The sequence below is a fragment of the Talpa occidentalis genome, unplaced genomic scaffold (genome assembly GCF_014898055.3).
Source record: "Talpa occidentalis isolate TD23 unplaced genomic scaffold, MPIMG_talOcc4v2.1 talOcc4.17, whole genome shotgun sequence".
Lineage (NCBI taxonomy): Eukaryota > Metazoa > Chordata > Mammalia > Eulipotyphla > Talpidae > Talpa > Talpa occidentalis.
Genome location: NW_023601754.1, coordinates 54,202,154 through 54,223,710, shown reverse-complemented (window position 1 = coordinate 54,223,710; position 21,557 = coordinate 54,202,154). Strand labels below are relative to the sequence as shown.

General features: G+C 67.8%; 3 protein-coding genes across 4 annotated transcripts; 1 reads left to right on the top strand and 2 right to left on the bottom strand.

Moving 5' to 3' along the window:
- The first annotated feature begins 408 nt into the window (after window positions 1-408).
- Window positions 409-5,510, top strand: AIP (aryl hydrocarbon receptor interacting protein). 2 transcript variants are annotated; one of them, XM_037517461.1, is made up of 6 exons: window positions 409-650; window positions 2,809-2,988; window positions 4,006-4,194; window positions 4,566-4,742; window positions 4,841-4,982; window positions 5,218-5,510. In XM_037517461.1, the coding sequence occupies exons 1-6, from the start codon at window positions 552-554 to the stop codon at window positions 5,421-5,423; spliced, it is 993 nt and encodes a 330-aa protein (XP_037373358.1). In that variant the 5' UTR covers window positions 409-551; the 3' UTR covers window positions 5,424-5,510. The 2 variants fall into 2 exon arrangements, with proteins under 2 accessions (XP_037373358.1, XP_037373359.1); XM_037517462.1 differs by having other exon boundaries at window positions 4,841-4,986; window positions 5,218-5,290.
- Window positions 5,511-5,995: 485 nt separating this feature from the next.
- Window positions 5,996-17,167, bottom strand: PITPNM1 (phosphatidylinositol transfer protein membrane associated 1). Its single transcript, XM_037517460.1, has 23 exons — window positions 17,053-17,167; window positions 15,540-15,754; window positions 15,334-15,455; window positions 14,946-15,170; window positions 13,276-13,602; window positions 13,088-13,183; window positions 12,895-13,002; window positions 12,223-12,284; window positions 11,889-12,139; window positions 11,435-11,624; window positions 11,233-11,340; window positions 10,865-11,022; window positions 10,564-10,769; window positions 9,982-10,152; window positions 9,264-9,428; window positions 8,920-9,068; window positions 8,726-8,836; window positions 8,367-8,483; window positions 8,023-8,171; window positions 7,795-7,944; window positions 7,542-7,725; window positions 7,119-7,247; window positions 5,996-6,510 (listed from the first exon to the last, which is right to left on the bottom strand). The coding sequence occupies exons 1-23, from the start codon at window positions 17,128-17,130 to the stop codon at window positions 6,247-6,249; spliced, it is 3,735 nt and encodes a 1,244-aa protein (XP_037373357.1). The 5' UTR covers window positions 17,131-17,167; the 3' UTR covers window positions 5,996-6,246.
- Window positions 17,168-19,274: 2,107 nt separating this feature from the next.
- CDK2AP2 (cyclin dependent kinase 2 associated protein 2) lies at window positions 19,275-21,137 on the bottom strand. The gene is made up of 4 exons (XM_037518251.2): window positions 20,673-21,137; window positions 20,318-20,418; window positions 20,109-20,241; window positions 19,275-19,799 (listed from the first exon to the last, which is right to left on the bottom strand). The coding sequence occupies exons 1-4, from the start codon at window positions 20,752-20,754 to the stop codon at window positions 19,732-19,734; spliced, it is 384 nt and encodes a 127-aa protein (XP_037374148.1). The 5' UTR covers window positions 20,755-21,137; the 3' UTR covers window positions 19,275-19,731.
- Window positions 21,138-21,557: the final 420 nt, after the last annotated feature.

Here is a 21,557-nt window from a genome sequence, read left to right as displayed (position 1 = left end):
CGCCCTCTTCCTGTTTTTTGTTGTTAAGAGAAAAATCCAGATGCAAAAATTACTGTTGTGCAAGATATACGCGCACACACCAGACACAAAAACAAAACCAAAAAAAGACAAAGGGGAAATAAACGAACTTAGCAGCTTCGGGGGCGGCGTTCCAGACGGGCTTCCGCCGCCCAAGCCCGGCCCCCGCAGCTGGCACAGCTGGCCCGTCACCCCACGTCTCCAGCCGGAGGGGCGCCCGGCCCACGTCAGCTTTACGACACCGCCGCCCGGACGCCCCGCCCCGCCCCGCCCCGCCCCGCCCCGCCCCCGCGGCGGGCCCGGCCCCGCCTTCCTCCCAGACTCAGGCCCCGCCCCTGGGCGGGCACCGCCCCCAGCCGCAGCGCAAAGAGCCAATCGTCGTCCGTTTCCACGTCCCGTCCCTTTTTGGCGTCTGCCCTCAGCCAAAATGGCGCCATCTCGGAAGTTGCCGAAGCGCTAGAAGTTGTCGAAGCAGGTCCGGAAGCTGCCGAGCGAGTCCGGAAGTTACCGAAAGAGAGCAGCGGGGAAGGAGGATGGCGGATGTCATCGCAAGACTCCGGGAGGACGGGATCGAGAAGCGTGTGATACAGGAGGGCCGAGGAGAGCTCCCTGACTTTCAGGATGGCACCAAGGTTCGTGTCAAACCCTCTCCCCCCAGCCCCGTCTGCGGCGCGGTGCGCATGCGAGGCGGGAGGAGGCCGTAGGCGAGAGGTTGCGCATGCCCAGACAGTAGCGGCCGGTGACCCTACCCGCTCACATGCGGAGCTCGACGATGATTGGTTGGAGTTTAAGTGGGGCGTGAATTCGGATGCTTTTGCCCCGCCCCCTGGCCTGGCCCTGCGGCCGCATTGGCCCGGGAGGCCGTCCGTCATCACCAGCACCCTCAGCGCCTGAGGAAGGCCGGGGCGTGGCAGGGGCCCGTGGGCCCCTGGGTCGCCGGGTTTGCGGCCCCTTGTGGAAGGTCGGGCCTTCCGGGAACGCCTGGGCCGTGTCCCGTTGCTGGCTGAGGAGACCGGCCTCGGAACCGGCCCAGGGGTCGGGTTCGCCGACCAGAACCCTTGGCCGCTTTCCGACTGCTTCGCGTGGCATCACGCGGGCAGACGCGGGCCCGGAGCCGTCTCCCGGCCGCCCCCCGGCCGCCCGGGCCCCCACCCCGCAGCCCTCCGCCCCGCCCTGCGAGCTGCCCGCCGGCCCCCGCCGCTGCCGGGGTGCCTCTCCCGGTCGCCCTTCCCAGCCGCCGCCGGTCCTCGTGTGAGGGCCTTCGCAGGGCGGCCCCTGCCCCGGGGCGGCCCGCAGAGCACACGCGCCGCGCTGACCCGGGCCCGGGAGCCGCCGAGGTATGGGCGGGGCCGCCCCCCACAGAGAAGGGGCGCGGCTGCGGCAGCCCGCGGGGTTCTCGAAGGAGGGAGATCCTGGAACACCCCACGGCGGCGAAGGAACAGGCTCAGCTAATACCACAGAACAGCCTCGGCGCCAAATGCTCTCGCCGCTTTCCTCTGGGCCCGCGAGGCACAGGGGCCGGGGCAGCCCCGGTCCTGCTGGAGCTGAGAGGAGCGGCGCGTGTGGGGGTGAAGAGTGTGAGCGCCTCCGCCCATATCCTGTCGCGGGTTCCCTCTGCAGGCCCCTCTCCCCGCTCCCCCTGGCTGGCCTGGCCGCGGCCCTCCTGTCTCCTCAGCAGGCGCTCGTGCCTGCCCCTCCTTGCCCCTCCCCGTCCCGCTCAGCCTCCCCCTCTCGCACCTGCCTTCCCGCGCCTGACCATCCCACCGCACGTCCGGGCGGCTAACACTTAGCCCAGGCCCATCTCAGCGGAGGGCACCTCAGCCTCTGCTGCTCAGGCCGCGAAACCACAGGTTTCTTTTGCCAGGTCTGTTCGTGTCTGTCCCACAGCAATTTTGGAAATAGACGGGGATCTGACACCCCCCACCGCAGCTCCCGCCCCCGCTCTTCACCTCCCCTGGGGCTTCGCGGCCTCCTACCCCGGTCTGCGCCCTCTCACCTCGGGCGCCTCAGACCCAGCCAGGTCATGCGCCTCCCTTGCTTGGAGCCTCCCGGGCTTCCATCTTCACGTGGAAAAATGGAGTCCTCCCCATGACCTTTGCGGTCCATCTGCTGACCTTGGGATCCCCTGGTGCACCCCTCCGTTACCCTGCCCCTGCCACACTGCCCTTGCTGCTGCTGCCAGCACAGGCCTTGCCCCGGCCCATGGCGAGACTTCTGCACCTGCTGTTTTTTTGGCCAAGGAAGTTCCTGATCCCCTCCTACCCCGGCATCTGGCCAGCTTCTCTCCCCCTTCAGATCTCTGCTTAAGTGTGGCCTCCTCAGAGAGGCCCCTTGCCCCTGCATAAACTCGCCCCACCCTTCCCAGCACCTTGTTTGCCTCGCGGTCCCGTGAGCAGGGACTTTTGTCTGTGTTGCTTGCTGCCGTGTCCTGCTGACAGCACAAAGCCGGGCACAGGTAGGCACCAGTAGGGGAAAGACACTTGGAGCCTGGTCTGTTCTTGTCTGTCCCACGGCTATTTTGAAAATACACCAGGATCTGATACACCCCACCGCACCTCCCGCCCCCACTCCTCGCCTCGCCTGGGGCTTTGCGGCCTCCTGCCTCCCCTTTCTTTGCTGGGACTCTCCTCCCAGCCCGCCCCCCCAGTCACCGTGTAACTCACTTTCCTCCCCTACTGGGTGAATGTCAAAGCCACATAAAGATCAGGTGGTGACCCAGCTGGGGGCTGGCTCATCCTTGGGGGTTCGTGGGGGTTTGTACCCTTGCCTGATCCCACGTGTGGCTCGCAGGCCACATTCCACTACCGGACCTTGCACAGCGACAAGGAGGGCACCGTGCTGGACGACAGCCGGGCCCGTGGCAAGCCCATGGAGCTCATCATTGGCAAGAAGTTCAAGCTGCCCGTGTGGGAGACCATCGTGTGCACCATGCGTGAGGGCGAGATTGCCCAGTTCCGCTGTGACATCAAGGTACTGGACATCCGCACCTGCCCCCAGGGTCTAGCCAGCTGGGCCCTTGTCTCCACCCTGGCTAGGCCACCACCAGCCCCCCTGGGCGCCACACCAGCCCGGCATCCCGGCCCCTCTCCTGCCTTCCACTCTCCAGTAGCCTGAGTGCAGCCAGGAGACGCATTCTCAAGTGAGCACAGCCCAGCAGCCCCTTGTTTCAAACCTCGCTGGCTCCTTGTCACCATCAGGCTAAAGCATTAGCTCCAGCTGTTCCGTGGCCCTGCCCGCCTCCCCCAGCTCCCCCACAGCCTTCGCATCCTCCTCTTGGCCATGGTTCCCCTTCATACTTCAAATTCATACTTTGTGAAATCCTAAGTCACCACCCCCAGGAAGCCCTCCCCAGCTGCTGGTGGTTGATTTGAACCCTGCCTCTTGGGCCTCCCACCCCTCATGCTTCTTGGTGGTTAGGAGCTTGGCCCAGCCCGGAGCCAAAGCCCAGGACACATCCGCTGGCTGGGTGCACGTTAGCCTAGCTGTCTGCCCCCGCAAGGGAACGGGCAGTGAGAGGAGCTGGCAGCGACGGGGTGAGGCGTAGGCCCTACCATCCCCTCCAAGGGTCTCCCCTGCGGGTTTGAAGTGCTGTCCCGGGCCCAGCGTAGGGATAGGCCCAGGATGGGGTGGCGGTGGGCAGGGGGAGAAGGCAGCGTGCTGGGATCAGACTGTGAAGGAGCCACAGGAGGAGGAGGTGGGAATCCACTGAGGATGGGGAGGCAAGCGGCGAGGGAGTGTGTATGCGGGGCTGGGAGTAGGTGGCCGCTTGCGGCAGAGCCCGGGGCGTCCCTGGAAGGGAGGCTGCGAGGCTGGAAGAGGCCGGGGGAAGCCCTCATGCCTTCCCGCGGAGTGGGGCCTATGCCACTGCTGCCCCCCAGGCCTCCAGGGCCTCTCTCTGACAGTCGGGGGGCAGGGCCTGGTCTTCTTGCGTCCAGTGAGAAACCGGCCCATGCTGACAGGCCCCCACGCCCTCCTGCCCTCCTGCAGCATGTGGTCCTGTACCCGCTGGTCGCCAAGAGTCTTCGCAACATCGCTGCTGGCAAGGACCCCCTGGAGGGTCAGCGGCACTGCTGCGGCATCGCGCAGATGCACGAGCACAATTCTCTGGGCCACGCCGACCTGGACGCCCTGCAGCAGAACCCCCAGCCCCTCATCTTTGACTTTGAGATGCTTAAGGTGAGGGCCCTCCAGCCCTGGTGCCTCCCCCGGCTGCCCTGCCTGCCCATCTGGGGCACGGGGGCGCTGACCTATGGATGGACCGTTGGGTTGGGACAGGGCAAGTGCAGGGGGCCTGGCGGTCCCGTGGGTCTCCCCCAGAGCCCCTCCTCTTCCCGGTGTCAGCGAGGGCAGAGACCGTCCCCGTCTTCCTCGCTGTTCTAGTCTCAGGACCTGGCTGAGGCACTGGGCACGCGGGAGAATGGTCAGTGAATGGACCAGCGATCCTGCTTCAGGCCAGTGCCCGATACCCGCCCGCCCAAGGTCAGGCCTGAGGCTGGAGAGGCGGTGCTGCCCCGAGGCCCCCGCTCCAACTGGCCCCTGCCCGGCAGGTGGAGCACCCTGGCACGTACCAGCAGGACCCGTGGGCAATGACAGATGAGGAGAAGGCCCAGGCCGTGCCGGTCATCCACCAGGAGGGCAACCGGCTGTACCGCGAGGGCCATGTGAAGGAGGCCGCCGCCAAGTACTATGATGCCATCGCCTGCCTCAAGAACCTGCAGATGAAGGTGCCGCGGGCAGGCCAGCAGGCGGGCCAGCAGGCGGGGCAGGCACAGTCAATGGGGGGCCCAGCTCACTGCCTCTCCCCCTCTGTCCCCATGTCCAGGAGCAGCCCGGGTCCCCGGACTGGATCCAGCTGGACCAGCAGATCACACCGCTGCTGCTCAACTACTGTCAGTGCAAGCTGGTGGCCCAGGAGTATTACGAGGTGCTGGACCATTGCTCCTCCATCCTCAACAAATATGAGGGTGAGCGCCCCCGGCCTCCTGCTCCCTGTCTCCTGGGCACTGGGCACAAGACCTTGCCTTTGACGTCACCCGCACTCTGAGCTCCCACAGAGCCGACCCTGTGCTCCCTGCCCAGGCAGGGCCATGGGGCCCTTGTGCCCCTTGGGGGTGAATGGTGTCCCGGGCTGGGGGCTTCGGGGTGGAAGGTTGCCCCCCTCACCCTGGTGTGCCTGCTGCCCACTGGTGCCCCCTGCAGACAACGTCAAGGCCTACTTCAAGCGGGGCAAAGCTCACGCGGCCGTGTGGAATGCCCAGGAGGCCCAGGCTGACTTCGCCAAGGTGCTGGAGCTGGACCCCGCCCTGGCACCGGTCGTGAGCCGAGAGCTGCGGGCCCTGGAGGCGCGGATCCGGCAGAAGGACGAGGAGGACAAGGCCCGCTTCCGGGGTATCTTCTCCCACTGACAGGCCCTGCCCGGCCCAGCACTGCCGCTGCCAGCCCACCTGTCCCACTACTCCCGCCTCTGTGTATAAAGGCCTTATTTATCTCTCTCTGGGGCAGCTGAACTGATTCGTTGGGGGAGCCGGGTCACCACCTCACATTCCCTGCTACCTGGGTGGTCTTGGAAGGCACAGGGTCAGGCTCCACACCCCAGCTGCCCACCTCCCTGACAGAAGTGAGGGGCGGGCTCTGCCACCAAGGAGGTGTTTCCTGTTGGCCAAGGCTGGGGTGTAGGAGCCTGGGATCCTCAGGGAGCAAGGTAGGCTCATGCCAGGGGGCTTGGTGCTGAGCACGGTGGCCTCCAACCTCTGACTCCGTGGCCCCACAGTGGCTTCTGGGGCAGAGCTTTCAGCAAGAGGCCAAGTCTGGGCAGAGGGTGGCCCCTGCCCGCCGCAGGGCTGGCCCAGGCGGGGAGGGTTGGCAGGAAGGACCTCGGGTAGCGAGCAGGATAAAGCCCTCCTGAGACAGGCCTCGCGGCCCTGGCCCATCCAGACCATGCCTCCGGGATGGCCTGGCCCCTCCTGGCCTCGTGTCCCCATCGACCTGGACGCTGGTGGCTGGCGGGATGCGGGTGGTGTTTATTTTCATGGATTTACACGCACTGGAAAAGCCTTTGGGCCCTGGCGGTGCCCTCTTCCCTCCCCCTGGCTGTGTCCCCCACGTGAAAGGGACGTAACACTGACGGGCAGGCAAAGATGCAGGATGTGGGGCTGGGGGCCAGCCTCCCACACATGGCCCCTCGCCCCTCGAGTCTGCATGAATAGCTCACGTCCAGCCGGTTGGGCCTCACTCTTCACTGTCCAGCTTGAGGCTGATGCTTCGGGCCTTGCCCCGGGCCAGGGTGGTGGGGGGCGTCCCCGGCCCCTCGCGCTCTGCCTGGCTGGGCCCCCGTGAGCGAAGCAGCTGGCTCTGCTTGCGCAGGAAGTCCACGGGGGCAGCCCCGCCGTAGCTGCTCTTGGCCAGGCTGGCCCTCGAGGGTCCCGCAGGGGCATGAGGGTGGGAGCCCGCTTCCAGCTGGCCCAAGTGGGCCACGTAGCCATCCGACAGGAACTGTGGACGAGGGTGGGCGGGGATGAGGGGCTGGCGGGATGCGCACCCTCCTGCTGCTCTCTGCCCGCCTCCCTCGGCTCCCAGGCAGCGGGGGCTGCACCACAGGCCGGGTCTGACCCAGTCTCCCAGCACGTGGCGACCCAGGCCGGGTGCCAGGGTGCCGAGGCTTCACTCTGACTCCAAGCCTCGGTGTCCTCGCTGTACGGTGGAATCACTCAGCAGGCCCTAGCTTTCTGCCCAGCCCTGCGTGGTGCTGTGCGTGAATCGTGATCTTTGCGACAGCTGTCAAGGTGGGTGCAGCTTACCTTCCACTTCACAGGTGGGGTATTGAGATTGGCAGGGCCAAGGCACATGCCCAGGGCCAGGCAGAGCCCAGCCAGCACTCCAGGTCTTGACACCCCCCTGAGTGTGGAACCCTGTCCTGGGAGGAACCCAGGTCCCCTGAGAGGCTTCAGAGATGAAAGGGTGGGGAGCGGGGAGGGTGTCTTGACTCGGTGGCCAGTGCCACCTCAGTGTGGCAGAGCTTCCTCACAGCCGCCCCCTCTGGAGCCTTTGAACCCGCCCTCCCACCAGGCTCCCGCTCCCTGGGGGCCCCACCTGGTGCCCACCTGGCACTGAGCCTGCAGCTTCCGCACTGCACGGCCCACAATGTAGGTCTGGCTGGGGGGCAGGCCCAGCGCTGCATACACAGCCACATCTTTGGGGGACCCGTATCCGGCTACGATGTTCAGTTCCACCTGTGGCAGAGATGCCATCAGCCCCCCGGACCCACCCTGGTGTTGGGGGTGGGGGTCTCCCATGCCTCCAGGGGTTGCTTCAGGGACGAGGCTTGTCAGGTGGTGGGGGACCCGGGGAGGGCAGCACCAGCGAGTCCCTCCCGGCCTCAGGGCTGAGTGTCTCCTCCACCACCAGGGGGCAGGACCGTGGGGAGAGCTGTCAGGGCCGCAGCAGGGAAGAGGCGGGACCTGGCGGGGCTGGGCTTTGGGCGGAGGGAGTGGGTGAGAGGATGGGGAACCCGCGTTGCCCCCCACCTCCTGCACGAGGCTCTGCAGAAACACGGCCTTCTGGCGCAGCGGGTCGTGGGTGAGGCCGTCACAGAAGGAGACCACGCCGTGGGGGAAGTTGTGCTGCGACAGCCAGGCCACCACGCGGTGCTTCTGCATGTCGGGCCGGCCCGTGACGTACAGGATCAGGTAGCCCGCATCCTGCCAGTGCCTGCGGGGCGGTGGCCGTCAGCGCGGCCCGGGCGGAGGTCCCCGCGGGAGCCAGGGGCAGCGCACCTACCTGACCACGTCCACTGCGCCGGCGCGCACCTTGGGGTCGCTGCCCATGATGGAGACGCTGGCGGTGAAGGAGCCGTCGATGCTGAAGACCACGGCCTCTGTGCCACGCGCCACCACCGTCAGGCAGCATTCAGCGTACGTGTGGTCGCCCCTGCGGCCCGCGGGGTGGAGTGTGAGCGGCCTGGGGCCGGGAGTCCCTCCCCGCAGAGGCCCGGCCGGCCGTGCTCACCTGACCACCATGCGCACCGGGTAGACGCCAATGCCCAGGGCACGCTCGGAGGGCACCGGGAAGGTGAGGCGACCCGAGCTGTTGGTGACCTCTGTGCCAAAGTGGATCCACTTGCCTGACAGCGGCTGCGTCATGATGTAGACGTCCACCTGGCGCGATGGGGGGGTCCCATGGGCTGGCGAGCACCCCACCCTGAATGGCCCATCCAGGGGCTGGACGGGGGCTCTAGCCGCAGGGGCTGGAGGCAGGCAGGGGCTTTGGGAGGGTAGCCCCCCCCGTTGGGCAAAGTCACCCTGGCTGGGCTGGGTCTGCCCTGGGCCGGGGTGAGGCCAGAGGGTCCTGACCTTCTCTCCGGTGAGCGTGACCACGTCCAAGGGCCCGTACATGAAGCGCCCACTCAGCACCTGGGGGCGGCCCTCGCACACCACCGTGTCGCTCGCCCGGTGGTTGGAAGTGACGTTCTGCCAGGAGGAGACAGCGTGAGCCTGGGGTCAGGTAACGGGAGGCAAGGGGCCGCTGCAGAAGGGACGCGTCCAAGGGGTGGGTGCTTTTGTTGGCGGGGACTGCCGGGTGCCACGCAGAGGCTGGGTGCCCAGCCCGGACTGACCGGGGCTTGAGGGGCGGAGGAGACCCAGGGGGCCATGACCATGGGGGGCAGACCCAGGAAGGCCAGAGTGGCAGCCAGGAGGGGCAGGGCAGGTACCCGGATCTTGACTTGGGTGCGTTTGCGCTGCCACTTCTCCCTGGGGAAGGCCGGGCTGTAGATGGATGGCTCCTCGCACTCGGCCAGCTGCGGCCGCTCCTTCTCGATCACCTGCGCGGCGGGGAGGGGAGGCCGCGTGAAGGCGGGAGCGCCCGGCCCCTCCCCCCGCACCCGCTGCTCAGCCCTGGGCCCACCTGGCGCAGGATGAAGGCCACCACGTCCGCCGACTCCCAGTAGCTGGCGTGGAAGAGGTGGGGCAGCGTGACGGTGGGGAAGGCGGTGAGCGCTTCGGGGCAGTAGAGCGAGTAGTCGATCCGCTTGGTCCCCCACCAGCGCTCCAGGACTGCCAGGCAGCGAGTCAGGGGTGACCTCACCGGGGGCCGCCTGGCGAGCCCCTGGGCACACTTCCCTGCCCCCTTCCCAGCAAGCCTGCTCTTGCCGAGTCCCAGCTGAGTGCCGGCGGGGGTGTTTCCTCCGGACTTTGGGGTCAGGCACACACCGCTCCCCGGGCTGGGCGGTGGGCGGCCAGCGCACTTACTCTTAACCACCTCGCCGGTGGTGCTGGGGGCAGCTGGCTGGGCCGGTGGCTCGGTGCCTAACTCGCTGCCCTTCCAGAAGGCACCGCTGGCAGAGGTGGGTGTAGAGGGCACCAACATCTCCAGCTCCTCCAGAAAGAGGCCCGAGTGGGTCTGCAGGGTGTCGGCTGGGGGCGGAGGGGCAACCTCAGCGCCAGGCGGGCCCACTCCCTCCCGTCTTACCCCCAGGGGTTCTCAGCTAGCGGGGCTCCTCTACCCCCATCTCCCTGCCAGCACCCCCGGGCAGGTCTTGGCTGAGGCTGAGCTGCCTCGTAGCTGAAAGGGCACACTCTTAGCTCACCCAGCAGCCACTCCGTTCCTGCCAGACGCCTGCACCCCCCACCCCAACAGAGCCCCACTTGTCTCCTAGCCAAATGGGTGCCCACTTGCACATATCCACTTGGTACATGGCCCGGACATGAGTGCAGGTGCCTGTGGAGATACCCTCCAGACGCTGGCATACTGCCCTCACTGCCCCTCATTCCAGGCTGTCATCACCACTGCCCCAGCTCCTGGGCAGAGGGGCAGAGGGTCCTGGGATCCAGATCTCCCAAGGGCCAGGGCAGGGCTCCCTTGGTCCTGGGGGTACTGACAACTGATGCGGGAACTACCCCATGTCTTGGGGGACCCACCCTCCCCGCTGATGCCTCCCTCCCCCTTTTATCTAGGCTGGGGGCATACCCAGCAGCAGGGACGAGCCATCTCCCAGGGGGAACTTCTGGTAGCGGGGCACAGTCAGTGGGGCGATGGCCTGGAACTTGGGGGCCAGCAGGGGCTCAAGGCGGGAGGCGCAGGGGTCGGCTGCATGGAAGAGGTTGTAGATCTGCTCGCAGGCGGGGCGCATCTGGGTCACTGGTGTCAGGAGGAAAGGGCGGGGCTTGAGCTGGGCGTGCTGTGACTCCCCTGCACGCTGTGTGACCCTGAGCCAGCACTTCCCAAGCCGCACCCCCTGGGCCGGCACCAGGCGGTGCCCAAAGTCAGCTTTCTTGGTTGAGAAGGAACCAGCCTGCAAGGTGCTGCCGTGGCCCAGGAAGAAGCCTTCCCAGGCTCGCTCTGGACCCCTCGCGGGGCAGGTCTGACGTGCGCGCCTCCCAGGGCACTGGCCTGGACAAGTCCCTTCTTGCTGGCCATCCAGCACCCCCTCTCTGGCCGGGTCATTTAGTGTCGGTATCCCAGCGTGGCGGGCGAGGTGAAAAAGCAGCAGGGCGGGGAGGCAGCTGAAGGGCACGGGCGAAGCATGCAGGCCCCACCCCAAAGTCTCACCCTCCAAGGCGGGCATCACTGTTTTACGCAGAGCCAGCACCAGGCCCAGCGGGGAGCCAAAGAGGAAGAAGCCGGAGACTTTGAAGTCGAGGCGGGCGGTGCTGGCGGGGCCATCCGGAGCCTCGGAGCTGGCAGGGGGTGGGCAGGAGACTGTGCTGGACCTCCGGGGCTCCCCAGAGAAAGTGGTAGGGGGCGTCGCTTGCAGGCTGAGGGGGAGGAGGGCTGCTTAGCGCCGCTGCCCCCGAAGGCCCCCCGAAGGCCCACGTGGGCGCCGGCGGAGGCGGAGGGGCAGGGGCGCTACCTGTTCTGAGAGCCCTCGGGCTCAGGGCCGGCTGTGTCGCTGGCGGTGCGCTGGGCGGGCAGGGCTGAAGGTTCTGGGCTGGCGCGGCCCAGCCCCTCTGCCCCCTCTGCCAGGGGGTCCCGCACTGGGCCGACCTCTGGGGAGAGCAGCTCATTGTTCTAGATGCAAGAGGAGACGGAACACGCTTAGGACGGAGGCCAGCCATTCCCACTTACGTGAAGCGAGGACAGGCCCGGCAGGTGGGCAGGGCTTCAAAGAAAGTGCGAGAGGGGCAGGAACGGGGCTGCCGGGGACCCGCTGCAGAGGCCATGTTCCGGGGGCAGAGCCCTGGGGGCCCCTCCTGAGCACGCAGGTGCAGCCGCACTGACCATGCTCCCCCGGCGGCTACTGCCCCGGCTCCCGGCGCCCACGCTGGCACTGTGGCAGAGCGCGTCAAAGCCCAGGATTCCGCCGACGCCGTCCCCGATCAGCACCACCTGGGGGAAAGGGCAGGGCCACCAGGGGGCTGCAGTGGAGCCCGGCGGGCGGATGGCTCCTGGCAAGCTCCCTGGGACGCCCCCACCCCCTGACCTGCCCGCAGAAGCCAGCGCCCTCAGGCGAGCGCAGGAAGGCGGCGTAGGCCTGGTTGGTGCGGGCGATGACCGTGGCCACGGCGCCCTGGTAGCGGGAGGACGAGGTGGCCAGCAGCGGCAGGGCGGCCAGTGGAATGTGGTCCTGGGAGCGGGACAGGCTGTCGCCGTCGTGGCTGTAGGGGCTCAGGCTGCAGGAGGAGGGCGTGGTGGGTGGGTGTGGAGTGGGTGACCTCCGGCCCCACGCCCTCCGAGTGCCCTCAGCCGCTGGCAAGTCCTAGCAATGCGGGGGCCGTTCTGACAGAGCTGTGGACTAGACAGATGGGTGACCAGCTCTGTCTGGTTTCCCGGCCTCCCCCTGCCTGTGGGGCCTCCCACGGCCCAGGAGCCCCTGAGGGGCTCTCTGCACCTTGGGGACCCTGGGTGTCCCCCGCCCTTCCACCCCTGACCAGTACTTGGAGACAAGGGCATAGGCGGCAGCGCAGATGGGCGGGCAGGGCACCAAGCGTAGCGCCACATGGCCCAAGGCCTCGGGGAAGTGGACGCGGGTGACGGCCTCGAAGGCCAGGCTCAGCGTCTGCACATCTGCCTGTTTGGAGCTGGCGTCCCCGGGCCCGGAGTCCAGGATGTTGCCACTGTGGAGGATGAGGAAGAGGGCGTGGACGGCGCAGGCCTCAGCCCCCAGCTCCACAGCTCCATCCGGACCCTGTGGGCACAGTGTGTGTGCGTCAGGACTGGGGCTTGGCCAGCAGGGGCAGAACTTGGACCCGGGGCAACTGACAGACTCACCTCCGAGTCCCTGGGTGCTCGCGCCCCATCCCCGACGTCTTTGGTGGCCTCAGTTCCAGGGTCTGTAGAACGGGGGAAAGCAGTGAAGAAGACTGGGTCTGTGGGAACCCCCTCATCAGGCACTTCGGGTTGCCCCCTCATTGTCTACCTCCCCCCACTATCCACCCCCGACTCTCCCAGGCCATCTCACTGCTGGGCCTTTACTCAGGCCAGTCCTGAGGCTCTCAGGACTCCCCACAATGGCTGTTTGCCTCGAAGATTCTAATCCCTCCCTTCCCAGGATGTAGCCACTAGCCATGGGTGCCTGTTTCAACATAAATGAATTAAAATACAACCCAACCTTCAGCTCCCGGCCATACCCACCACATTTCTAGTGCTTGAAGTTTCAAGCCGCTGTGGCCAGTGCTTACCATCCCGGGCAGCCCAGGCCTGGAACATTCCATCACCACAGAGTTCTGTGGGACAAGCTCATCCAATCCTTCAAAATCCACCCGGGACGCCACCTCCCACGTGCCTCTGCCGTCTCGCCTCGTCCTCCCTGCGTGCCCTCCACGCCCTCCTCAGCTGCTGCAGTTTCCCAAGCACCAATCTTGTTGGATGGGGTCCAGCCGAGGACCCCGGCCCTCTGGGCCCGCTGCGGGCGGGGTGCCGGCCGCCCGCCGGGGTCTGTACCTGGAGCCCCCTCTGCCTCCATCGGGGAGGCGAAGGCGTCGATGAAATCGTTGGAGTTCCACTTGGTCATCTCCTTGGGGAACACCTCGTCGCTGTCCGAGAAGCCTTCTGGAGGGACAAGGGGCGCTGTCACGGGGCCGGAGGAGTGGCTGAGGCACCCCGCCTTCCGCCAGGGAGGCCCGCGGATGCTGACCGTGGGCATCAAAGAACTCATCCTCGGAGCTGTTCTCAGAGTCCCGGGCGATGTTCTGCATGCGCCACTCGGACAGGCTCTGGGGAGACACGCCCCCTGCGGGGCCGGGGGGCCGCGGCCTCAGCTCCCGGCCTCAGCCCAGCCAGAGGCCCACTCCCTCCGTCCCTGGCCCCGTGCCTCGGCCTCACCTCCGTGCTGGGACGAGTAGGAGGACCGGGAGGATGAGGACCACTGCTTGCCAAAGCTGGCATCGGGTGAGGCATCAGGGCCTGCAGGGGCCTCGGGCCCGTCGGGGGTGCTGGCATGGCTTGCCCCTGCCCGAACCTCCATGCTGGGTTTCCCAGGGGGCGGGGCCTCGGGCCCCTCGCTGCTTGCGTTGCACTTGGCCATGCGCTGGGCCAGCATGCGGGCCGTCTCCTCCTCCAGCGCCCGGATGTCAGCCATGCTCAGCTCTGTCCACTCGTCCTGCCAGCACCAGGCCTGGCGGTGGGCCCGCAGCATCACCCGCCGCAGACCTGCAGGTGCCCATGCCTCAGAACCACGCCACCTCAGCCACACGCAGAGCCCGTAGGTAGGTCGGGTAATGGCTCCTCCGGGCTCGTGACCCACCCAGAACCAAAGTAGGGCAGGGCAACTGCCGTCCAGGAGGTGGGGGTGGAAACTGGGGCATCTGTCTTCATGCCCCATCACATTCCCTTCCCCTGTGGACACCCCAAGTCTGAGCCAGACCCCACCCCAACATCCCTGGCAGCTGGGACCAGTGTTTGTTCCGTTCTCTTTCAGCTGGCTTCCTGCTGGCTTCTTCAGAGGAGGTAACAATTAAGGCACTAACAGTTAATGAACGTGTTGATGGTTAATGAAGCGTTAATAGTTAATGGAAGTGTTGGCACTTAATGAGGGTTGTAGGGAAAGATGATACCCATCCTGGGATATTTTCATCTTAAGTGGAGGAATAAAGTTAGAAATTTCAACATCTAGGAAATAAAGTAACAATGGCTGAATTATAATTATAAGCCTCCAGGAGGAAATAGATCAGAATCTTAATGGTGGTTCCACGTGGGTGGCTTTCATTCTCTTATTTGTGCTTTTTGGTATTTTTCCAAATGCAAGACAAGGAACCTGTGTCACTCTCCGAGTAGATGTTCTCATCCGGAGAATGGGGCTGACACCTGACGGGGCTTGCGGGAGTGAAAGGAAAGCTGGCATGAAAATTAGCGAAGGATCTGGCATGTCGGGTCACGTGCTGGTCGCTTGGTCACTGTTAGCTCAGTGTCTGGCCCAACCTCCTCCTCGTGTCCAGAGGGAGTGTCGAGGTGCGCAGATGGGAGGTGGCTTGCTGGGGGACCCCACGCAGTCATCATGGAGAGGACCCCAGGCCCCTGGACACCCCCACCCAGGGATGGACCTTCTCCCTGCAGGTGGCCCAGGGCCGAACTTTGGGAACTGAGGGTTAGGTTTGGGGGGGGGGGTGCATGGAACTGGGGTTCCTGGATTCCAGCGCCAGCAGATGGAAGTCTGGGAGCTGGGGGGTGGGAGGGCACCTCGAGAGAATGACATCCTTAGCCTGTTTGCCTATGAGGGCTGGAGACCCTCCTGCAAGTCTGGAAGGTCCTGCGGAAGGATGGAGAGTCTGAGGGTCCCAGTGGGTTAGAAGCGGCGGCTCTGAATGTCAGAGCCATGTGGACGTCAGGGGCCACGTCGCCAGCCTCTCGTCCTGACTCCCCGGGGCGTCGGGGCCAGGCGGCCCGCACGCTGGCCAGGCGGCGCCGTTCCCCTGTGCCTCAGCCTCACCGCGGCAGACGCGGGCGAGGGGGTTCTGTGGCTGCCGGGAGAGGGAAGCTCCCCGCCGGGCACTCACCGACGTCGTGGATGAACTGCTCGATCTTGGCCTGCATGCCCCAGTAGCGGAACTCCACCTTGCACAGCTTGTAGGCGCACATGAGGGGTCCCGTCTGCGCGGCCGTGCGGGCCCAGTCGTCAGCCAGCGGCCCCCTGCCCGTCTTGGCCGAGCGGTACAGCCGGGGATCCTCTTCTGCCTTGTACTCCCCCGGGGCCACCGCGTCCTTCACGATGTCGATGGTGTCTGAGGGGGTCGGGCAGCACTGAACCTCGCCAGCCCCCACCAGCCCCCCCTTCCTGCCTCGGGACGGGGAGGGTGGCCTTTCAGACAGGAAGCCAAGGCCTGCGAGAGCGCGGGGCTTGGCGGAGGCCGCCCGCCGGGGTCCCCTGCCGGCCTCAGGCCTCACCCAGGATGCGCTGTCTTCTCTCCGCCCCGCTCAGGTTGAAGACATTTGGCTGCTGCCCCCCATCAGGCAGGTAATAGGTCTCTATTTCAATGGAGAATTTCTCCACGAAGGGGCAGGTGTACCTGGGTGGGGCCAGGGCTGGGGTTACAGCTGTGCCCACAGGGCCGCTCCCGGTGGCCCAGGCCCACGCCAGCCCCCCTGCTCACCGCGTCCGGGTGTAGGGATACGCATTCCAGGATTCCTCCTCCACCTGCAGGGCGGCCTTGGGCAGCAGTGCCCGGAACCAGCCTGGGATGTGGGAGCCCACGTGGTAGACCTTGTGTGTGTACTGCCCGCTGCCGCCGGGCCCGTCCGTGTAGGGCCGGTTGGCCAGGATCTCCACGCCACTGCCCTCGCCACTCGACTCCTCCCGGCTCTTTTTCTGGAGCCCAGGACCAAGCAGAACAGGCAGCTCAGCTCCTGCGGGCCACCTTGGCCTTGCCCCCTGCACAGCTTCGGGGCCCTAGTCCTGGCCTTTCCAACTCCCTGAAATGGGACCCTGGTCCCCTTGGCTCTGGGGTCAGGATCACAACTGTCCAGTACCCCCTGGGGTTCTGCAACCTCAGCTCAGGTATGGTCTGTGCTGTGTGGAGGTACTGTTTGGGGTTCTGTTATTTGGGATCTGTTGATAAGCAGAATGAACCCCTGCCCTCCTGCAGCTTGTATTCTAGTGGAGAGAGACAGATAACAAAAAAGCAATCACGGACTGTTAGAGGGTGATACGCCCCGTGGGAAAGAAAGTAGAACAGGGTGAGCGGGGTAGAGATGGGGACTGTTTTGACAGGATGGTTGGAGGCCAAGATTCAAACATGACATGAAGGTGGGGAGGGAAGGCGCTGAGTGGCTGGGGGGTGGCATGGGGGGTATTCCAGGCAGAGGAGGGTCTGGGCAAGTTCCCAGGGGGGAGTGTGCTCCGGCAGCAAGGCGGCCCTGGCGGGACGGCTGGAAGCATCTAGAAGAGTGCAAGGGGCCCCCATCTCTCCAAGGACCTGACCCTGACCCTCTCTGGGTCCCCAATTCCAGCTCCTGCCACACCCCTCGGAGTGCGAGAGCCTCATAGCCTGTCCTGTTGTGACTCTGGAACCGGAGCTTGCCCACTCAGGCCTCCTCGGACTCTGCGCCCGCTTCTGGGAACACATCTGGAACAGGTGTCCCTCAGGCCCTGCACCAACCCTCTCCCCCCCCAGAGGGCCCGCCTGTCCCTCCTCTCTCCGCTCCTGCCCTCCCCTTCCACTTAGCTCGAATTCCCTCCCTCACCCTCGGGGTCCCTGCCTGCCCTCTCCGTCAGTTTGGGGCTGATTATTATTCTAGCTCCCTGGCCTCCTGGGTTGCCAGAATCCTGCACCCTGCGGGGACCCCCTCCCAGGTGCGGTCAGTCCTGCCTCTTCATGCGCCCCCCCCACTACAGATTCTAAGGAGGATTTAAGGAGCGCAAGCTGGGCCGGGCTGGCTGCTGGGGTGGGCCCTTGGGTGGCGCCGCGGGCTCCTCGGCTCCTTCCCCCCGCAGCCCTCGCCCCCTCTCCCCGGCCTCCGAAAGGGGCCTCGCGCTTTCTGGCCACCGAGCCTCGCAAGCCCAGGAGCGGGCTGGATGGGTGGCGCTGGGCCCGGCCCGGTGCTGGGTGCGGCCGGACCGGCCGTTCGCAGCGCGAAGCCTGGCCCGGGGCCGCCCGCCGCCCTCACCTGGATCATGTAGAGCTGGGCCACCTGGTACTCGTCCAGGCTCATGGGCAGCAGGATGTGGTACTCCTTGATGAGCATCCTGAGGGCGCCCGGCCGGCCGCGCGCGGCCTCCGCTCCGCCTGGCGCAGGGCACGGCGAGGCCGTCAGCGCGGGGCGGCGGCGCGCGCCCCCGAGTCCTGCGCGCGGGCCGAGGGGCTCGGGCCGAGGGGCCCCATGCCCGCGCCGGCCGCCGGGGAGGCAGAGGCGAGCCCCGCGCCGCCGCCAGCGCCGCCCGGGGCCGGGGCCGCCGCGAGGCCGAGCGCTGACCTCCTTTCCGCGCGGCCCCCGCCCCCCGCCCGGCCGTCGCCAAGGCAACCGCGCGCTGACGCGGCCCCCCGAGCGGCGGGAGCCGGCCCGCGTCGCCCGCCACCGGCGCCCGCGACCCCCGCCCCCAGCGCGGCCGCTCGGGGGACCCGCCCCCCGGAGCCCCCGGGCCCCTCCCTCCGGGCCCGCCCCCACCGCCGGCCCCCCGGGCCCCGCCCCCCTCGCTTCCCTGGGTTGGTGGGGTGAGGTGTCCCCACCCCGGACGCCAGCGAGAACCTTGTCCCCGGGTGTCCGTGGAGCAGCCCGTCTCCTCAACATCCCCGGGCGCCCCGCCCCGCCCCCAACCTCCCTGCCAGGAGCGACACCCCTCGCCCCCAGACCTGCTCTCCCCTTCCAGGCTTGCAGCGCCGTCTCGGACCTGCCCGCCCCAGCATCCCCCCGGGACCCCCGCTTCACGCGCGCAGCCGCCGCGGTCTCCCTCCCGGGGCGGCCCCCGGGCCGCGGAAGCGGCCGCCCAGATGTTCCCAGGGCCCCGCCGGAGGCCCGCTCCGCCCACCTGCGCCCCGGCCCCGCGGCCGGCGCCCCTCCCGCGCCCCCGCGCGCAGGCTGGAGGCCCCGCCGGCCCCGCTCCCGCTGCCCCGCGCTCCCGGCTCACCTCGGGCTGCGGGCGCGCGCCCCTCACCCCGCACGGGCGCGGGCGGCGGCGCCTCGGCTCGCACCCCGGACCCACCCCAGGCCCGGCCTCGGGCTCCAGCAGCCGCCGGACCCTCCGGAGGCGCAGCGCGCGCCCATGGCCCCGACCTTCCTCCCGGCCCGCCCGCGGCGCCCCGGCCGTCCTTCCCCTCGCCCGCCGCGTCACGGCCGCCGCCCCGCCCCCTTCCTGGGCCCGGCCGGCCCCCCCCACCCTGCGGGGTCCGGGCGGCCCCGCCCGCGGCGGAGGAGGGCGGCGGGGCCTTCCTTCCCCTCGCGGCGGCGGGGCCGGAGGCTGCTCCCCCAGCGCCGCGCTTTTCCTTCCCTTCGCGCGCCCTGGCTCCCCAGAGCACCCTGGTTCCTGTCTGCACCTGCCCGGCCCCCCGGGTGCTGCGGGAACACGGCGGGGGCCCATCCCCTCCACTCCGGGCCCCTGGACCTGGGACCAGAGCAAGGTAGATGCCTCCCTACTGAGTCTGGCCCAGCTGGCCGGGTCTTTCTCTGACCTGCCTCTACCTAGGGGTGGGGCTCCAGCGCCCCGGGGCCTCCAGGCTCGGTGGGCTCCTTCAGCAACCGGCAGTCACCCTGCTAGCCCCTGCATGGCGCCCGTGGCCTTCACCACCTGTACCTTCCCGGTGCACAAGTCTGGCCAACCAGACCCTGGGCAAAGGCTGAGACACCAAGGGCTGGGCTCAGGGGACCACACCCAGGTGGCTGGATGCCCCAGGGCAGTGGATGACACGCCCAGCCGGTCTCCCCTGGGCTCTTGCCTCCCAGGTGCTGGGGAGGGAGGCAGCGGACCCTGTGGCCTGCGGAGGTCAGAGATGAGGTGTCTTCAGAGCTCCCCAGCCGACTGGGAGTTGAGGGTATCAGGGCATTAAAGCATGAGAGGGTGTGACTTCGATGAACTGGCATTTTCTACTCTGCCAGCATGACCGCTGATCCAGAGACGCCTCTATGCCCAGCTGGGGCAGTGGCTGCAGCAGTGGAGGCAGCAAGACCAGCGCTGCCCCCTGGTGGCACCATCTGAAGGTGGGCAGGACCAGGCGCAGCTGGAGTGAGTCCTGTCCTAGAGGTACTAAGAGCTGGGGAAGGCTGGGGGCCCAGAGGGGCAGGTGCCACCAGGGCCCATGGATGGCACCAGAGAGCCAGGCCCAGTCTGCCCCTCCCAAAACCGTCTCCCACCCCTAGTCCCCCTCCCTCTGGCCCACCCGGGCGTATTACAAGTACCAGACTCAGACTCACAGCTGAGAGAACAACTCCAAATTATCTTTTATTTATACAAAAAGGGCATATTTAGCAAAAGACACACTGAGAAAAAAGTGGCTGTGGCCCAGGAGACAAGGCAGGGAGGTGACAGGCCTTCCGAGGCCCTGCGGGGGAGAAGGGGACTGGGTGGGAGCGCGGGGCTAGTGCTGTGTGGTGGGGGCTGCAGAGTGCTCCAGTTGGGCCCACGCTGCTGGCGGGTCATGGGGCTCGGGGACCTGCCGCTGTCTACCGTGGGTTCCCAGTTAGCGCTGCCGACTGGAGTGAGAGCGTGGCCCCTGGTTCCTGGAGGGCACCCACCGAGGGACACAGGACAGGAAGCCCAGGATGGGAAGTGCAACTCGGGGTGGAGGCCAGGGAGAAGCAGGTGCTCTGCAGTGGCCGGGAAAGGTCCAGACGCCGAGGCGGAGGCGCGTCCTGTTACGTGCGGGCGTTCCGCTCTGTCTCCGCCAGGCACTCTCTGACTAGGGCCCGGGCATGGATGATGCCTGGGGTGGGGCGGGTGGGAGTGGGGAGGTAACAAACGGGGTCTCAGAGACCCTCCACCGTCTCACCCCCGCCCTCCCGAAGGCCCCCCGCCCCTGCCCCCTTCAGCACCCCGCCGCCGCGCCGGCCAATCCTTAGATTCGCCCCCTTGAAACACCAATTCCTGGTCAGTCCCTGGAAACGGACTCGATGCAATGTCAGCTGGCGGCGCCTCGCTGGGGAGTGGGCCAGCCTGGTCCCGTCTGGCGGCCCTGCCCTCCCGAACCGCCGGCTGCGCGGGCCCGGGGCAGGGCGCGGGCCGCCGCACTCACCTCGCTTCAGGCGCTCCATGGCGCTCTTGCTGCCGGCGTAGGTGGGCCGGATCTCCTTGCCCATCTCCTCGATGACGGACAGCAGGTCGGTGTAGGTGCTCTGGGAGCCCTGGGCGCCGGGCGGCTTCATAGCCTGGGTCGAGAGCACGGGGGGCGCTCAGGCGCGGAGGGGCTGGGCCGCGAGCCGCGCGCGAGGCCGCCCCGCTCACCTGCACGTAGCCCATGGACGGCGGCCCGAAGTCGTTAAACAGCGGCCTGAAAGGGGCAGCGGCTCCCGGCACCGACCCCGACGGCGAAGGGACGCTCCCGGCTGCAACGGCGAGCGGTCAGGCGGGGCAGGGACGCGGCCGCCCCGCGCCCCACGCTCGCCCTCGGCCTCCCGACGGCGGGGCGCCCTCCCCCGGCGCGCCCCGGCCCGGCCCCCGGGCCACGCCCACTTCGCAGCCCCGCAGACTGAGGCTCGGCCGGGCGCGCGGCAGGCCCGGCGCCGCGGACTCGGGCCGTCTCCTCTCCGAGGGCTCGGCCGCCCGGGCGGCGGGCGGGCGGGGCCGAGCGGGCGCTCACCTGTGGGGACGGGGGTGCCGGGCCCGGGGGTGCTGGAGCCGGGGGTGCTGCTGGGGGCGGGGGCGATGGGCTTGTAGGACATCCCCAACTCCTGGGTGCGGCGGACGCCGGCCGGCCGCTCCTCCGGGGTTGGCTGCCGGGCCGCTCAGCCGCGCTCTGATTGGCAAGCGGGTTGCACGCCCCTGGTAAATAGAGCCCAGGCCGGAAGGGCGGGCGGGCAGGAACACGCCCTCACTCCCGATTGGCGCAGGGAGACGTCACTCGGGCCTCCTCATTGGCCGGGGCCGGGCCCCACTGGTCGCAACCGCCGCTGATTGGCCTCCGCCTTCCGGACCTCGCACCTGTCTGCTCCGGATTGGGCGGTGGCCGACGCCCACCGCAATTGGCGAGTTCGCGGCCCCGGCCGGCGCGCTCTCAATCCGATTAGTCCCGAGGCCCGAGGGGCGGGGCCTCGGGAGCCGGACGGGAGTCTGGTCCGCCGCGGGTCGCGCTCCGAGGTAGGTTTTCCCCGGCGCGGGCGCAGCCCTCGCGCCTCACTCGCGCCTCTTCTCACGTCAGCTTCGCGCCGCCGGGTCTGGGGCTGCTGTCGCCGCCGCCGCTGCCGAGCGCGCCTTTCCTCCGCGGTGGCTCCGGAGGACGCAGGGCTTTGACGTCCCGAGCCCTGCGCCCCACCCCGTGCGCCTTTACGTCACCTTTCACCGGCTCGACACCGCGTCCCCGTGTGCGCATGCGCTCTAAAGCCTTTGTTCCCATGGCAACGGGTCCCTCCCCAACGCCACCGCCGCGCCGCGCCTCTTAGGATTGGACGGTTCTCAGGTCCGGAATGCCCTCAGGTTCGAGGGCGAGAGCAGAGACCCTCAGTCCAAATTAATTGTCTAAGTTAAG

Excerpts from the sequence above, each read along its gene's own strand:
- PITPNM1 (XM_037517460.1), bottom strand. The coding sequence starts at position 17,130 with ATGCTCATCAAGGAGTACCACATCCTGCTGCCCATGAGCCTGGACGAG. Across the intron at positions 12,140-12,222 it reads GAGCACCCAGGGACTCGGAG|GGTCCGGATGGAGCTGTGGA; the intron begins GTGAGTCTGTCA and ends CTGTGCCCACAG. Across the intron at positions 8,837-8,919 it reads TGGCCTTCATCCTGCGCCAG|GTGATCGAGAAGGAGCGGCC; the intron begins GTGGGCCCAGGG and ends CCCGCCGCGCAG.
- AIP (XM_037517461.1), top strand. The coding sequence starts at position 552 with ATGGCGGATGTCATCGCAAGACTCCGGGAGGACGGGATCGAGAAGCGT. Across the intron at positions 2,989-4,005 it reads AGTTCCGCTGTGACATCAAG|CATGTGGTCCTGTACCCGCT; the intron begins GTACTGGACATC and ends GCCCTCCTGCAG. Across the intron at positions 4,743-4,840 it reads TCAAGAACCTGCAGATGAAG|GAGCAGCCCGGGTCCCCGGA; the intron begins GTGCCGCGGGCA and ends CCCCATGTCCAG.
- CDK2AP2 (XM_037518251.2), bottom strand. The coding sequence starts at position 20,754 with ATGTCCTACAAGCCCATCGCCCCCGCCCCCAGCAGCACCCCCGGCTCC. Across the intron at positions 20,242-20,317 it reads CGTCCATGGGCTACGTGCAG|GCTATGAAGCCGCCCGGCGC; the intron begins GTGAGCGGGGCG and ends CTCTCGACCCAG. Across the intron at positions 19,800-20,108 it reads CATGGAGCGCCTGAAGCGAG|GCATCATCCATGCCCGGGCC; the intron begins GTGAGTGCGGCG and ends GCCCCACCCCAG.